The following is an 18,440-nucleotide window of genomic DNA, read 5'->3' on the forward strand; positions in this document are numbered from 1 at the left end:
TCATGAAACTGCAACTTTAATGTCCCTCCTCAGAGACCTGGCTGACTACTCCGTGTAAAGTTGCCATCCTTATTTTATCACCCTTATTTTTTTCATAGCGCTATTTAAAATTATTGGGTCTATGTATGTAAACAGTTGTGTATTTTATGTCTTTTAACAGTAGAACATACATCCCATAAAAATAGGAACCTTGCCTTTCTTATTTACTATTCTATTCACTGCATACAACAGTGCCAGGCACATAGAAAGAACTCAAAAGAACTCTGTGGATTGTGGATGGACTTGGAGTTTAGAAGAGAGGTCAGCTAGAGATGTAAATTTGGGAAATATAGAAATATACACACTCAATTGTGAAGGTTTTATTGTGTGTACTTTTTTTCTTTTTCTTTTTTAATAAATGGGACAAGAGAGAGGGGGCAAAAACCAGAGCTAGCCCAGAGAGTCTTCCACTTTTTTATTGGTTGTTTTATTTTATATACAGGATGGTCATAAATATGGTAAAGAGTTAATGAAAGGGCCAGAAGGAAAATAAAAGTCAAATATGAAACAACATAAATATTTTATTTGATGAGTTTAATAACTTGGTTTCTTTTAGAATTTCATTTATTTATTCTTTTTAATATAAGCTACACTTACTTGCTGTATGTACAAGTGGCTTATGTCAAATGAATTATGACTTCTAGTATAATATGTAAAATTATAAGTTCTATAAGTCTTTTATTAGACTACATGTAGATATGACAAATCTGATCAATAAAATTCATCTGTTGTCTTAGTCCATTCAGGCTGCTGTAACAAAATAACACACTCAGTGGCTTGCGAACAACAGACATTTATTTCTCACGGTTCTGGAAGCTGGAAGTCTGAGGCCAGGTTGCCAGCATCATTGGGTGAGAGCCTTTTTCAGGTCCCAAGCTTTTCATTGTATCCTCCTATGGTGGAAGAGTGAGGGGTATCTCTAGGGCCTCTTTTATAAGGGCATCAATCCCATCATGAGGGAGTGGCCTCATGACCTAATCATCTCCAACCCCCCAATTCTAAGTCTATCATATTGGGCACTTAGGATTTTCAACATATGAATTTGGGGGAGGAAGGACACGATATTTAATTTATAGCATGTGTAGTTTGCAAAATTATTGTCAAGCCTATTAGCATCCAAAGGGAATTATTCTCACATGCTGTAAAAAGAGAACCATACCATTATATTAAATATTATTTTTTTATTTCCTTGGATAACAAATGTCTACCCTGTTATTACCAACAGTGAAAACTAATACTAAATAGACTATAAGCTGTATCTTAATATTCCTCATTGTTTCCTTTTTTTTTTTTTAATTCTCTTGACATTTCTACTCAGTAAATTGCTACTGAATATTTAAGTATATGTGCTAGAATTTAACAAGTATTTAGTGCAGTTGATTAAATGAGAATTTTTTTTGTATTTCCACACCTGTTTTTTAATACAAAAATACTATTTTGAAATGTGTTATTTAAGAGAAAATGCTAAGAGTCAATTTTCAGGAACAACAGGATTATGTGTAGGATTAAGCATCACAGCCTCTTAGCCAGCCTTTCCCCAGGCTTCGTGGTCTGCACACTGGGAAAGCCTGCCATCTTCTGGAACACAAACAGCTTGCAGTGTCCCTGAATATGTTGAATTCACAGTGTGGGGGAAAGAAACAGAAAAAGAAAACTCGGTAAAATAAAACATATTTGTGTAAAAGGTTGTACTAAATAATTTTAAAATGGTTACTTATAAAATATGTTATACATATAACAAAGTTTGGGGTTTCTAAAATGTGTCAATCAAAAATGTAGTACATTGTGTATTTATAATGCTTCTCTTAGTTCATTATCCACAAGACTTCACATTGGATAAGTCAGATTAGACTCCTTTTTCTGCCTCCTATTTCTGCAAAGTCGGCTCATGTTCATAAATAACCAAAGATGTCTGCTTTTCCCTAGGAAAAAAAAAGACCTTTCACCTATTAACTTGGAAAAATCAAAGACTCAATGCAAGCTTTTTTTTTAGTACATGTTGCTGCACAAAAGCAATGGTGTTATTACCCCTAAAGAGAATCCCAGATGCAGGCTGCTGCTTGCAGGGGTGCCGCCCCATGGAAAGCTAACCACTTCGAAGTACCCGCTCTCCATGCACGTAATCCGATTGGAAAAATACAGAGCATTTCTCGACTTAAGCAAAATGCTTGTCTGGGATCATCCCGTTTATCTTATTCTGCCTGTCACCATTTTACCATGCTTAATTTTCTATTTTTAAACATATTTCTTGATAATTTGACTTTAAAATTGTATTTCCATTTTTAACATCATAGCATAAACCTAATTACAAGTCACACCAGGGGTTCTATGGATAATTCTTCCATTTTATACCGGACCAGAGATTGCCAGGTCATGAGCAATCTGCTGCTATGCTTTTTGCCTACTCAGCTATGTTAGTCATGAGACTGTTTTACTACTTAGAATTTTAATAGCTGGTGACCCTGTTATTTATTCTCATAATCTATCTATCTATCTATCTATCTATCTATCTATCTATCTATCTATCATCTATCTATCTATCATCTATCTATCATTTTTCAAAATTCAGAATATGTAGAATTAGTGGTACTTACCTTTTTCCTGCCTCATATTCCAGCCTCAATAGTCATTCAGCTAGTGTTCATGTGACATACAACTGTGCATCGGTTGAAATTCATCGTTCGCTGCAATTAGGATAATCAGTGGATTTGCATGAGGAATCTAAGTTTTTAAAATATCCCTGTATGTGTTTCTCTTAATTTTAAATCTTTCTCCTTTTTATATCTTGCTTTTGCCAGTTCTTTGTTTCACATTATTTTTGCAAGTACTGCCATACTTTCACAAAATGTGCAAAGTGTCTTTTTATGTCTTCATGGAACTGAATTTTTAAACTTTTCCTTCAATACAACCTAGCACCATAAGATATACGGTGCTCAATTCATCTGCCTTGGAAGAATGAATGACTGAGTCAGCTTTCCTTGTAGAAGACCATTTGGTCCTAAGAAGCCAAATATTCCAAAGCAGATGATTACTAACTTTAGTTGCTTTACCCTGGGAAAACTGGGTTCCCTCTTTAACATTCAGGGTGATTTCTGCATTCTTTTATTTTTATTTTTAAGCAGAATAGATTCCTTAATACTGATTTAGAGACATACATCTCATCTCATATTGATTTGCACTTGTAGTGGTTCAATTTCACAGTCATATAACATTTCTTTCAGTATATGTTTTGTAAATCAGCTCTGCTCTCTGGGAGGCGGGGGTGGGGGTGGGGGGAGAACAAACCAAAGTCATAGGTGAGAGGAAAAAATATAAATTAAATGTAACAAGACACATATTTACAATGAAACAAATAATCAAAATAGAAAAGGAGAAGAAAAAATAGCAATATCCAATCATTCATTCAACCTATAATTATTGAGGACTTTCTCTAGTTTGCTATAGGATATTTTTATGATAAAATAACTGGTGTTGCAACCAGGAATAAGGCTTCTCCCTCTTTTCCTACTCTTTTCAAGCACAGCGTGGTATTCAGCCCAAGATGCAAGAGTACCCCAAGGTTGATCTTTAAAATGACCTGTCCCATGTTTTATTTAACTTTTCCCACATCTTCTAACCTCCTCAGCAGCCCCACACTCAGAGCTCTGTTTTCTTCGCCCAGTATTATCTTTCTTTTAAGGTTTACCCAAAGATGCAATTTAAAAACTGTTCCCAGGCAGAAAATTAGATTGAATATGGAGTTCAAATCATGCATGTATGTCCCTTTCTCTCAAGAATCCTATCGCTGTGTTGTCTTTGTCCAACACCTGAAAAATATTGTTATACTAGAGACCCTGTCTGTGCCCTCTCGCAATCTGGGACAACCTCGGGGGATGTTGGACTGCCAGTTTCAGCCTGATCCCTTCAGGCCAGGCCAAGGGACCCGATCAGTGCACGAATCCATGCACTGGGCCTCTAGTATGCATATAGGATCTTTGGCTAATCTCTTCCCACCTTCTCCCCACCCCCTTCCCTCTGAGATTCATCAGTCAGCTCCATGTTTCCATGCCTGTGAGTTGAGCGTCTGCCTCCTGGTAGTCAGTGCATGTCATAGCTACCTGTCAAATGGTTGGCCGGTGCCTTAGGTTTTTCTATATATAGATACTAGAGGCCCAGTACACAAAATTTGTGCATGGGGGAGGGGATCCCTCAGCCTGGTCTGTGCCCTCTCCAATCTGGGATTCCTCTTGCAATCTGGAACCAGATTGGCTCCTAACTGCTCACTTGCCTGCCTGATCCCCCTAACTGCCTAACTGCTCTCCCCTGCTGGCCTGATAGCCCTAACTACCTGACTGCTCTCCCCTCCTGGCTTAATCACCCTAACTGCCTAACTGCCACCTTCTCCCTTCTTCTGCGGTGCTGTCCTTCTCCCTTAGCCCTTCTGCCTTCTCCTGTGATGCCTTCTCCCACGGCCTCTGCAAAAGGGACCATGGCGCTGGACTGGCCCTCACAGCCTCTGCGGCTGCAGGCCCTCAGTCCTTGCAGCAGCTGTGGCCTTGTCTGGAAGGACGTCCAGAAGATGTCTGGTCTAATTAGCATATTACCCTTTTATTAGTATAGACTAGAAGCTCAGTGCACAAAATCGTGCACGGGTGGGGTCCCTCTGGGTAGTCTGCAAGGATCAGCCAAAACCCGCAGTCCAATGCTGCCTGCAGCTCCTACCTGCGGCTCCTGCTCATCCCGGCCTACTGTGCCTGCCACAGGCTCACGCCCAGTAAGTTCTGATCCAGGGAGGCTTGTGCTGTTGCAGCACCACTCACCAGCCATGAACCCTGCATCTGGTGCCCTCCCAAGGGGAGTGGCCTGTGGGATTGGGCTGAAACCTGCTCTCTGACATCCCCCGGAGGGTCCTGGATAGTGAGAGGGCACAGGCCAGGCTGAGGGACCCCACTGGTGCACAATTGGGCTAGGGAAGGACCACAGGAGGGCTCCAGGGCGTGTCCAGCCCATTTTGCTCAGTCCCGATCAGCTGGACCCCAACAGCAAGCTAACCTACTGGTCAGAGTGTCTACCCCTGGTGGTCAGTGCCCATCATCATGAGCGGTTGAGCAGCATTAGCATATCATTAGCATATTATGCTTTGATTGGTTATTAGGTTGTTCTGCCGTTCGGTTTATTTGCATATTACCCTTTTATTAGTATAGATACCTTGTCCAGCTTTATAGTTTTTACCAAGGGAAGGTAAATCTGGTGCTTTTGTTCTGGCCATAACCAGAAATATCTGGAATTTATGTTTTTAGTTTATTTCATAAGACATTATGTAATAAGCTTATTTACTTGTATCAAACTAAGGTTTGATTAAAAATGCATTGATTCTATAGAGTAAATTGATGAGAATTGATATCTTTACATTGGCTCTTCCCGTCAATGAACATAAGACTGGATTTTTTTCAGACTTTTCAATAAAGCTTACAATATTCATATATTAAATCTCACATTTTTTGTTGGATGTAACAAGGTAATATTATTTTTGTTAATGCATACAGTATTTTTAAAAATTTGTTGTTGGTACATTGAACTGTAACTGATCTTAAAGATGTGGCTAAACTTTTCATTAATTATAAAAATGTTTATGTTGATCTTACCCACATTGCTGAACTGTCTTATTAATTGAAATCATTTGCATCTAAACTATTTCATTTTTTCTTTATTCATAGTCATATCATCTGCAGCTCAAAAGAGTTATTTTTTTCCTCTTTTTGATCCTTACACCATTTATTTCTTTACTTCTGTCTTACTGCACATTATGATATAGAGGTAATGAACTTAGATCTGGATCTCCAATCTTGGTCCTAATATTGGTACTTGTCATAAGAGCAATCTTGGATTTTGACTTAGCTTACAGCCAAACAACACAGGTTTTGGTTTTACTTCTGATTTATGCTTAATTTACTGTGATCTTACAGTGTTTCTTTATTTCCCACAAGTACAGCAATGCAGTAACAAATGTAGTTTCTATCCTCTCTAGATATTTTAAAGCTAAACATCAATATTTCAAGGTATCTGATCTTCTGTACTAGCATAGATATAGTTCTATGAAAATAATTTTGATAAAAGGAATTCTTTGACAGTGATTTTTCCTAACAAAAATGATCTCTTCCTTAGGAATTGGTGTGCTTATGTGCACACCAGATTGTCTCCCACAGTGGTACTGGACAACCAAGTCACTCACGTCCCACGTGGGAGAAGGCCTTGTGGCTGGAACACTGGGCTTTGTCCCCAGAGGTATGTCATGGTTCTTGAAAATAGTAATTTCTTGCATCAAAATTGTGTATGGCCTGGAATATATATGGAGAAAGTTAATCATCTCAAATACATATATATAGTAGGGTCATCACATTAAACTATATGTATGATCATGGATAAATAAAATTCAGACACTACTACTACTTGCCTAGATAGGTGTTTTTATAATATGTGAGATAATTCAGGGCTATCCTTATACTAGTATCTTTAATAAATGTTCACTCTCATGCTCGTTTCTTTTTTTACTACTGCTATTACGTTTATTCTGTAACCTTATCAACAACCCTAGCCTTCATTTCCTTATGAAATTCACTCACAGATTTAGACGTTTATTGATAATTTCCCTTTCATTATAGGCTAGAGAGAAGTCCCCAGTGTGGCAGGCTACCCATTGCAGTTATGCATAGTAAAGCAGCTCTGTGGGGCCTTTCTTTTTGTGTCTATTTTAATGACACATGTTATTTAGTTTTCATTTTTAAAAAAAACCCATGTAATTGTTCTAATATGTGGGGCTGAGTAACTGATAAATGCTCTGAATTCATACAGTCACAGGAGCTTAGCTGGGGGTATTTCAGAAGAATGTGCAATAGAAACTAAAATTGTTATTCAGGTCATGATGGCTAATGTTATGCAAATTGTCATACGAATAACTCAGGCAGTGAATCTGACACATCGGCAATCTGGAACAGTGTGCAGTAAGAATACATAAAATCAAGGTGTTGCTTAGTCCCTGAGGAATAGCTACAGTTCATGGTCCAGAGAGCTAAGCACATCTTAGGGAGTTGGGAGAGCTGAGCTCCAGTTCTGCTTTCAGCATCTACTCCCTTTGTGACACTTTCCTTGTCGACATGAGATACGAAGAATGCCTGGTTAGTTCTTTAGTAATGAAAATATTACCACAGAAACATGTATCATCTTGCCCTTCTGAGTTCAAGGTGAGCTTTTTAAATCTCTTTAAATAAACCAGGAATATGTATCTTTATTTTCATCTCTTATCTTTCTCTACCTTTGAATGGATCTCTCCATTTATTCACTATTTCAGTACCAATGCAATGCTTGTCACCTTCTTGTTCATCACATCTGAGCAGCATACAGCAGAAATGCAGTTTGCCAAAGCAGGGAACGTTGGCTCTGACAATAATGCAGCTACCTGCTTGAGTTCATCCTTATAAACTCGAAGGAGTCCTTTTCCCACCTGCCTCACTTCCTATTTAGCTTTAGCTTCTGGACTGGAGATGATATTTTACTGGACAAAGTTATTTACTGCATATAATTTACTGAAATAAGCAGAAACAAATGATTAGCCTGCATTTAGAGATAAAATGAGTCTTAGAGGTCATCTGAAAATTGAGGAATAACCTCATACATTTTGAATTACCCATTGTTGCAGCAGAAATTAAAATTCAAGTCTCCCAAAGCAAAGCCCAGTCTATTATAATGTATTTCCTCCACATAATAAATAAAGGGTTTATTTATGAAAGTGACTACAGTATTTCCAAGTAGTTGTATATGACAAACACTAGATTCATACCAGGGAGGCTAACCCGCACAGCATGGGTGAAAACCCCAGCTTGATTACCTTTAGATGTGGGACTTCGAGCAAATTATTTCATCTCTCTGTTCCACAGCTTCTTCATTAGCAAATTGGGATAATAATACTTTCTTTACAGAACTTCTATGAGAATTAAACAAAATTATATAGGTCCATTTCATAGACCCATTTGATAAATATTAACTAAATACTGAAGTCATGGGGGTAAAAACAATATGGCCAAATTGTATTTATGACTTACATTTACATACCCTGAGCCTACAATTGTGTATTATTCACTATTTATATTGATTCTCGAAATGTTATAGTTTCTAGAATTCCCTTTCATGCTTCCTTCTCAGAAATATTTTATCATGTTAGACCTTTTCCTCTCTCCCCAACCCCTCTCAGAGAAATACTACATGAACAAAATAATATATGGTGTGATTTTAAAATGTGGCTATCATAATTTCACTTATATTACTAATATCTAATTTTTTGTAAGTTGTTTGTTATTGATCAGGAGTAAAAAGGATCCCTTTAACTATAACAATATAAGAAATGAGAGTTGGAATAAAACTAAATTGCCTCTATAGACTATGGAAAAATTAGAATTAAAATAACTTTTTGGGGAAAAAAAGGAGACATATGTAACACTCTTTGTAATACTTTAAGCAATAAAACAACATTTTTAAAAAAGAGTGTAAACTACAAAAAAAATAACTTTTAACATTGGTTTAGTGAAACGCATTATAAAAGGAAACGCTATAGTATCTTTAGAAATGTAATGATAGGCATAAATTTAAAATATCAAATAGTATGACCTTTAACACATTTTTAATGTGTTTAAAGAAATCTCAGTTTGACAATGACATTAATGATAAATACACTCATAATAGTAATGATAATAATCACAACCGATAATGCTTACTAAATGCTTATTATATTTCAGAAATCATCCCAAACGCTTTACATTAATTACTCCAAGTGATAATTGAACGTGAGGCAAATAACCCATTTCCTGCAATTGCTCTCCTCTCTAGATCTCAGAGGATATCAAATTCTGTCTACAGGATGCAACATAAAATTGTTACCTCATTGGAATGGAAATGCTGTCCTGGATTCAGTGGAGCAAAATGTCAGCTAAAAGGTATCATCTAATACTAATTTTGTAATAACAATTAGAAGCATAAACTTCTGAAGAATAAGCAACTGATCCTAGTGAAGAAAAGAGTTGCATTTTCTCTTTTGAATCAGCTAATTAACATGTAACCAAGCTATTAGGACTTACCTTTTCAGTGCCCCCTAACTTGGTAGCTATTATAGTACCCTAAAATCTCATAATCTGTCTTTTAAATTCTCCCCTTATTTTTATGTTGGTTTTACATAATGGGTAAATGGAGATCTCATTAAATAGCTTGCTTTTTTTCTTAGCTATGTGCTTTAGAAACATGCCTTATTAAAATACTAGAAATCCCAATTTTTTAAAAATTATCATTAGACATGACCCTATGTAAAATAAAATAAAAACTACACTCTATTTTTTCCAGTTCAATTATTTTAAATAATATTGTCTTTATAAATGAAACTCAGTTTTAAAGAATATATACAAATATGGCATGAATTATTCTGCTTTTTAAAAAATCCTAATGGAGCCATTTTTTTCAAGTGAGATTATAAGGGTTTTCTGGTAGCAAGATCTGATCAAACACATGGTAGCCTGCTGTGGCCTAACATCCATGCGACTATTATTTTGCTTATGGCTTTAAACAGGTTTCCTTTGAAAAAGAAGATATGGTATCAGCATACATATTTTAAATGAATGAATATTACAAGAAAGGCCAGTGGTGGGGAATTCAATCAGCCGTGTAGGAGGCTGTGATTAAAAATTAATGTAAGTGTGGAGAAACCATTATGATTCGTATTTAAAAAAAGAATATTGTTATACTAGTACAGAAGCTATAGGAAGCCTGCAATTTAGTTAGAGATATTACTTACATATGGTTCTTCTAGCCCAATTCAATGAGAATCTAAAGAGAAATTTCATTGCAATGCTATTTGTTCTGGGTCTGACTTTCAGAGATGTTAAAAAATTTAATACATTTTCAGAGTATAACATGTATATGTATTTCATTTATAATCAGGTAAAGTAAACTTTTAAACAAAATATCTGCACCCAAATATTTGGAAACAAGGTAATTTAGGATATTCTTTAAAAATCCAAGCATGAAGCATGATACTGCTTTCAAAGGACTTTGGACTTCTACGAGTGCATAGATGTGCTCACAGTGGTAAAACGTATTTGTTTATAGTCTGTATTTGGCAGATGGCTGAAAGTTCTGGGCAGTATTTAGAATTATATTTCTAAAGTCTAAGATTATTTTTGTATTTCTCTTATATAAAGAAGAATTTGTTAGGAATATTAACTCCATCATTATTTCTTAAAGATTCAAGTGTTGTTCACAGTATACCTTCCTGGAAATTTAGAATGTCATTACACATCCCAGGGTACAGAGGGGCTGGATACAGCTCTATGGCAGGAAGCAAAGTCTGTTCCCAAAGCTGATAAGGACTGCTGTTGCTCCAGGCTCTGTTTTTTTTGCCGACTACAGTTGACCTTTGAACAATGCCGGAGTTAGGGGTGCTAACACCTCACACAGTAAAAAATCCACATATAACTTTTGAGTTCCATGGGGGATTGGTCACGGGACTCACACAGAGATACCCAAACCCACAGATGCTCAACTCCCTTTTATAAAATAAAATATTGCAGTGTATACTGTGGGCCCTCAGCATCTGTGGATTCCAAACCACTGATGACTGGGCTCCGCCCTTCGGGACATGGCTCAACCCTCCGCAACTAGGCTGAAAAAACCCCCCACAAAAAAACTGTTTTCCATCTGGGTTGGTTGAATCTGCAGATGCAAAACCCTGGGTTACGAAGGGCCAGCTGTATATTTATTGGAAAAAATCCACTTATGAGTGGGCCCACGCAGTTCAAGCCCATGTTTTTGCAAGGGTTAACTCATATAGATTAATAATACACCCAAGAGGGGAAAAAACACGCACACACATAGAATTTCGTCATTATAAATGTACACACAAGAAACAAGACCAGCTGACAATTTTGAATCTCTACTATGTACTGTTATTCCCCTTTTCTCAAAGTATTATATGAAACTAGAAGCCCAGGGCATGCAATTCATGCACAGCTAGGGTTCCTAGTGGTGGCCAGCTGGGGCCTCCCTTCCCATGGTTGGCTGGCCTGCCCTGCCCCCCAGTGGGGGAGGGATGGACAATTGGGGGCAGGGCCGGCTGGGGGGAGGGGCTGCGGGTCGTTGGAAGGCCTGCGCCCCCCGGCCCCTTCCCCCCCATCCCCCCATCAAACTCCTGGTTAAACTCTCCATCGAAGGGACAATTTGCATATTAGGCTTTTATTATATAGGATATTTAAATTAAATTCAAATAGTTTAGTTTTAAATGTTTAATGACACCTTGTGTTCTAAGTGGGAGCAGCCAGTGGATTACTTTAACACTAGATTTATAAATTGTTACCTTGAATCTCCATTAACCAAAATGTCCCAGAACCATTTTGACTGTGACCTTCTGTCACAATACTATAATTAGAATTAGTTACAGTTCAGGTACCTGCTGCTGATAAGCTGCTGTGGAGAGGTCTTCTTTCTATTGAAATCGAGAGCAGGAATAATTTTCTGATGGCTGATATGCCCATTGTGTGAGATTGTCATACCATTAATTCTAATACCACTGCAATTGTAAAAGAACCTACGGTTGCTCCCTACAATATTCTGACCATCCTACTCTTCAGCTGTATTGCAGTACAAGCTATTGAATTTTTTATTTGTGCAATTGATGCACTGGTAGTATCAAGAACTACTGTGTCTCTTTGTCCCTTCAACTATTCTTTATTATCTCTTCTATCCTGGGGTGTGTTTTTGCCCTCCCCCTTCTGATTCCTACCCAATTACATGTCAAGTTCCTCCACCCCTTTTTATCACACTTTATATATATGTGCCAAAAGCCTTGTATTCTTATAAGGGAGAAACAATTGTCAGGTTTCCTTTGACAACACTCTCTATGCTGTCTCATATGACAAGCTGCCCCAAATATGGCAAGAATAACCAGTGTGACTGATTCATTCTTTAAACCTCTTCAGAGCTCTGAAGTGTTTGGAATACCTAGGTTGTGTAACTACCATAATTACTTCAATGCTAGTCCTTCACATCAGGAGATTATTTTAGAAATAATATTCATAGAAAATGTGTGAAATACTGAATACGTTTCACAAATCCCTGCCTCCCCAACAAGTTTCCTCCTCACAAGCAAAATAAATTTTATAAAACAAAAATAAAAACTTTATTTAAATTTATATCCTAGGATAGGGGTGGGCAACCCCTGGCACGTGTGCCAAACATGGCATGCCAGTAACTTTTGCTGGCACCGAAACCCTCTCTTATAATCTTCCATTTACAATTTTTTTCTTAATATCAACTCTTTTATTTTTCAGATAAATTCATTGTGGGTGCATCTTAGATAAATAAATAATTTTACATAACAAGTTATCTTAAAGACCATAGACATGGATTGACGAGAGAGGGGAAGAGCAATTTCTATGCCTCTGCCTTAACTCTCCCTGCCTTTCTAGATCCGAACAGTGTTTTGGTTTCATCCACATATGCTTGTGAATCTTTGTTCTCAGTGATGAATTTTGTTAAGTCTCATAATAGGAGTAGCCTGATGGATGAAAGTAGTAGCTCGTGCATATCTCTGAAGGTCACGAAATATAAACCTGATGTAAAATCTCTGTCATCAGTGATGCAGCAGCAAAAGTCCCACTGATAATATCAAACGGTCATGAAGTTTTCTGTCGGACTATCAGTGTACATGTATACATTAAAAAATAAATGTATTTTTCATCATCATATACTGTGTTTTTGTCGCTCGAATGAATTTTATTTTTTCTTCAAATTTCTTCACATACGTACACCTTAGGAAATATCAAGTAGGCGTAACATGTTCTCAAAAAATTAGGGTTGGCACGCAGAAGAATTTTGAGTCAGAGATTTTGCTGGTTTTGGCACACACTCACAAAAAGGTTGCCCACCCCTGTCCTAGGAGGAAGATCTTTTAAACGATATGAAAGAGATTAATAGGTCAGGGTTAAATTAGAGCTGCTAGCAACTATACTCTTTTATGTTTCCTCCTCCACTTGGTACCCCTCTGTCTTTTTCTTTTTTCCTTTGTCTTTATAGATCTACCCCATCTGTTAGGAAGGAATGTCGGGATTCAAAATAAGGGAGCAACTCTTACTGTGTCTTATCCTGCAACATGCTGTTTATAATATTACTGAACCTCCACACATGCTCTTTTTAAAGTAATTCAGATGTCAAAATTCTGGTAACAAGTTCTAGATTATTAAAAATATTAATCATACTTTCAAGAGAAAACCAATTTTTTTTAAAAAAAAATCTAAGCTAATAGAATTTTGTTGAAAAAAGGAGCATCAAATCCAATGGCAATGTAATAGTTTTAATATATTTTACATTTGTTATACCTTTTTGAGGGTCAAATGGTTTGTCAGAAAGGGACCTAATTTTATATGATACCTGAGATGTGTTTTTGAAATGTCATTAACAACATACTTTTTAAATGAATTTTATAAAATTTGCAATAATGTACTTTTTTAGTAGATGTCTCTAAAATGTTCTGAAGTAGAATAAGGACAGTGTGGCTTTCTCTAATGACACAAAGAACAGAAATTTAAGTTCAAATAATGTTAGATTAGAGAGGAAAAAAGAAAAACTTCTTTGCAAATCTGTTCAAAATAATCCAGTCAGTTTTAGTCAGATCTTCTACACAGGAAAAATGTAAAAAGGGGGAAAAGGTCTTTTATAAAATTACTAGAGGCCCGGTACACAAAATTAGTGCCTGGGTAGGATCCCTAGGCTTGGCTGGTGATCAGGGCTGATCAGATTCCCCGCCTCCACGCATCCCTGCCTCCTCTTTCCCTCACTCCCTCAGTGCTCCACCACAGCTGCTGCTGGTAGCCTGTTGTGTTCTGCACTGCCCCCTTGTGGTCAGTGCATGTCATAGTGAGTGATTGAACTCCAGGTCTCCCGATTGAACTCCTGAGGGGACACTTTGCATATTAGCCTTTTTAAAAAATTATACTTATACTAGAGGCCCTGTGCAAGAATTCGTGCATGGGTGGGGTCCCTCAGCCTGGCCAGCTATCGGGGCTGATTAGGGCCATCTCGCCCAGTCCCGATGAGGCTGATCAGGCTGATCAGGGCCGGCCAGCTCGAGAGAGGGACCACAAGAGGTTGGCTGGCCATGGGAAGTTGGCTGTGGGAGCACACTGACCACCAGGGGGCAGCTTTGCATTGAGCATCTTCTGCGTGTCATAGCTACTAGCCGGTTGTCTGGTCATCTGGTCTTAACAGTCACTTAGGCTTTTATATATATAGATACAATCTATCACAGATATTCTAAAATATGTCATGCAGTTATTGGAATAAACTGATTCCTACCATATGCTATGAATATATGAAAATGTTTTATTTCACAAATGCTGTGAAATAATTCAATAAATTATGTAAGAGCTATTGTAATTAACATTTTTAAATGGGGCTTTTCCAATAAGATTATTTTAAAATATTACTTCAATTAATATGAAATGAGTTCTAATATTTAAAACAGAAAAAAACCTTCTATTGCTTATATTTTTGCATATCTAATTCTTCCAGGTAGTGACTAATACTTTCCTCTTTGAGAAAGACAATTGCCTCCTACAAACATATTGTTCAATAAAATTATGATGCATTTTATCAAAAAAGTCTTTGTTTCTCCAAATTGCCTTATTCAATCTAACTACTAAATCTCAGTAAATCTTTATGTATGCACTGAACTCCACCGTGCAAGCATTCACTTCATGTTGCAGGGTCAGCTGGACACTGGTCTTGTCAAGCCACACAGGCAGGTTCCTAGGGAAGAGAGAGCAAGCTTTCTCATTACTGAGTTGGCATAATGACTTCCTCCATATGTCTCAAAGGCCTGGGGAAAAACATCCACCAATAACACTTGTGTAATTTTAAATAGAAAGAAAAGAAAATTTATCTAATAAGGAAGCTGTTGCTCTTGACACTTGCTGACCTTGCTTGCTTCTCTGAGTCCTTAATCTACCAAGGTCAGAGTTTACAGTGCAAGGAGAAAAAAAAAAGAGTAATTGTATTGGGAGAAGAGAATAAAAAGGAAACCTTTTAAAAATATTTTGAATTTTTAAAAAATCTGAAGTGCATAAATAAAAGCTTTTTTTTTTTTTTTGTCTCAGTGTCTATCTCTTAGAAAGGATCAAGAAAAAAAAGACAGAAATCGATGTCCTATAGGACAAAGCAAAGGTCTGTGCTTAAGTGCAAGATAAGATAGATTGCCTGGAAAACCTAGGATTTGCGGCAGTCCTTGTGGTAGAGAATACATATGGGAAGATAGAAAGATTGCTAAGTGAAAAAAATAAAGCGCATCGATCAAATGGGAATTTTATCACAGGAGAGTAACTGACTCCACTGCCAGAGATTCTAGCAGCATTTCTCCACCAGCTGAATCCCACGAATAAATTGGGATGAATGCAAGTTGAACTCCAGTCAACAAACAGAGCTAGAAAAAGATAACGCAAACAATTGAATTTGTTAAACAGGCATTTAAAGGTTTTAACAGCATTGGCAGGGACCCCATCCAATGAGTTTCAGAGAAAAGAGGTTCATATGACAATTGTATCCAAAGATCTTTGTGTGGTGCTTAGTAATTGTTTTTGTTTGTTTGTTTGTTTGTTTTTTTACCTTAGGAGTACAATGTTCTCAGCTATTTCCTCCTATCACAATAAATTTAAAAACTATGGCTAAGAGTAAATGGAAAGTTTAGTGCACACACACAATCACACTAGTTTTTTGTCATGCAATATTTAAAGTTTTTCCAATTACACTTTCTTTTAAATCCGTCTTTTTAAAATTTCACAAAATTATAGAGGAAAATGTTCTCATTTCATATATATTATGTTTCCACATAATGAGGAGTGAATCACCAAAGATCAGTGTTCAAGAAAACTAAAGACTTTCACTTGATACTTCTATGTATTATTCTTTATCCCTTTCACTTTCTTTCTAAAGGAAATTACTTGTCATTGATTTATTTTTTTCTAATCTGCTTTTATTTAACTTTTATTTCTAATCTGCTGATTCACTCCAGTATGTCACATTCTATTCTCTTGTTTGCAATGCAATAGCGTTTTTCCAGATCACATGAAGTAAATTTATTTGAAATTCTTTTGACCCTAAGGTCAATAGAAAATTAGATTTTACCTCTTCATTCATCTCCTTTCTATTCTTGACACTTGACCTTATACCCAGGTTTGTTTTCACTTCTTGCATATTCAGGATCTTGCCTGGACTGCGTGGCATAGAGAGAACTATGAGGATAAAGTGCCCTCACTCAAACATGACTCTAGGAGACCTAAAATGCCCACATGATCTTGTGTGTGTGTGTGTGTGTGTGTGTGTGATTTCCTGCTTTGCCAGTCCTTCTCAAATGCAGAAGGAAACTACATGATATGCAAGTGTTGTAATCTCCACAATCAGAGGACAACATGCAATACAAAGAGTGAGATAAAGAGATCTGATTTCATTAGAATATAATGCAACATAAAACAATGCCTTACTATTTGTAATAAAGCTTTAGCAGAGTTTTGAGCCTCTAGAAATAAACCCTATGTAAAATTCCTGTGATTTTGTTGAGGTCACTCCACTTCAGTAAGGGACATTAATACCTAAACCAATCTGCCCCTTGATTATGAGGATAGGGTGGGAGGGGTCAGGGGCCATATTCAAACATTTAACAACCAATTCAGTTGTTAATTTGTATATTAAAAGATGTTCCAGCCCTAACTGGTTTTGCTCAATGGATAAAGCGTTGGCCTTCGGACTGAAAGGTCCCAGGTTTGATTTCGGTCAAGGGCATGTACCTTGGTTGCAGGCACATCCCCAGTAGGAGGTGTGTAGGAGGCAGCTGATAGATGTTTCTCTTTCGTCGATGTTTCTAACTCTCTATCCCCCTCCCTTCCTCTCTGTAAAAAAAAAATCAATAAAATATATTTTAAAAAAAGATGTTGCAGACTAACAAATATTAATAATTTATTATATATTCTTGAATAATATTTATGAAAAAATATTATGTACTAACAAGTAAAGTAAAGTAAGCATCAAGCAACTTGCTGATTCTGCTAAAACACTGAATGATTCGTAAAGACTCTAGTGCACAACATGGACCAGAAACTGTTAGCTCTGGAAATATTTCTCAGATGTTGTTACAATAGGAATTCCATTCATCATGTATTCTACAAGACATGCTTGAGAGAAAGAGAGAGAGAGAGAGAGAGAGAGAGAGAGAGAGAGAGAGAGAGAGAGAGATCTATGTGAGAGAGAAGCATCAATCAGTTGCCTTCTGTACATGCCCCGACTGGGGATAGAACCCACAACCCAGGTATGTGCCCTGACCAGGAATTGAACCAGCAACCTTTCAATGCACAGGATGACACTCAACCAACTGAGCCACTCCGGCTGGGTGAAAATTAATACTTTCCGCCACATACCGCAGCCCCCAAATAAGTCCACTTTTTCCCAAGCTGGAGATTGTCTTCTTCAACCAAATATATCAATGATCATATAGGACTTTCTATAACACAGCAGGATGAGGGGGTGGACAAAAGAAAAACATAAACCTTGGGCATGAATGGAAATTCATTAATTTAGCTCAATGCTCTGAAGAAAAACAATGCAAAATTGGGTCTAACATAAGAGACTAACTAAAATTAAAGCCAAATATACTTTCTATGGAGTGAAGATGCTTTAGTATTATTGTCTCAGCCACGTAGGCCTAGAGAGCATAATTACCATGAGCCAGAGGTGAAGTTTCATTGGTACATAATTTCACATGGGAAGAAGTACAGACACCAAACACTTGTTTTCTCATGTCTGATATACAGACTTCAATGAATAAAATAGTTCATTAGAAGTCTGAAAATTACAGACAGGCATTACTTAATATAGTCAATATTTTAATGTCTTCCTTTAAATTGTTTTCCCCAATGAAAAATTTATATTGTCATTCAAAATATTATTTGATTTATGGGAAATATAAGTGATTTTTTAACAGAGAGATTTATGTCATAAGACTTTCAATTTTCTGAAATTTTACTGATTTTGCAGGTTGGCCCCCTTGAGGCGAGTTCTGTAATAGTTTACTTTTATTTGCAGTTCTTAAGTGGCCTACTACTTAAACAGATATTCTTCCAGTAAGGAATCGTAGCTCTCCCTTATTTCCAAGTAGACACCAGTTGGAAATCGCATTGTTAAACATGTAATCTTGTGGCAGAAAATTATAAAACTGCTATGGCTTTTAGCACAGCTGATTTTAAAGTCTCCTCAATTATGCAGGCAGTTTAAGCCTGCCTGTTCACAGCTTCTCCAGACTACCAACCATGTTCGTCTAAAAGGAGATCTGAATGTTTTTTCAG

General features: G+C 36.9%; 1 protein-coding gene across 1 annotated transcript in view; it reads left to right on the plus strand.

The window, feature by feature from the left end:
* MMRN1 (multimerin 1) overlaps positions 1-18,440 on the plus strand; it is a 44,877-nt gene that overhangs the window by 3,958 nt on the left and 22,479 nt on the right. The window contains exons 2-3 of the mRNA XM_036339687.1: positions 6,184-6,303; positions 8,899-9,005. Of these exons, the coding sequence (XP_036195580.1) occupies positions 6,184-6,303; positions 8,899-9,005 (227 nt within the window). The remainder of the gene's footprint in view (positions 1-6,183; positions 6,304-8,898; positions 9,006-18,440) is intronic.

The sequence above is a fragment of the Myotis myotis genome, unplaced genomic scaffold (genome assembly GCF_014108235.1).
Source record: "Myotis myotis isolate mMyoMyo1 unplaced genomic scaffold, mMyoMyo1.p scaffold_m19_p_1, whole genome shotgun sequence".
Classification (NCBI taxonomy): Eukaryota; Metazoa; Chordata; class Mammalia; order Chiroptera; family Vespertilionidae; genus Myotis; species Myotis myotis.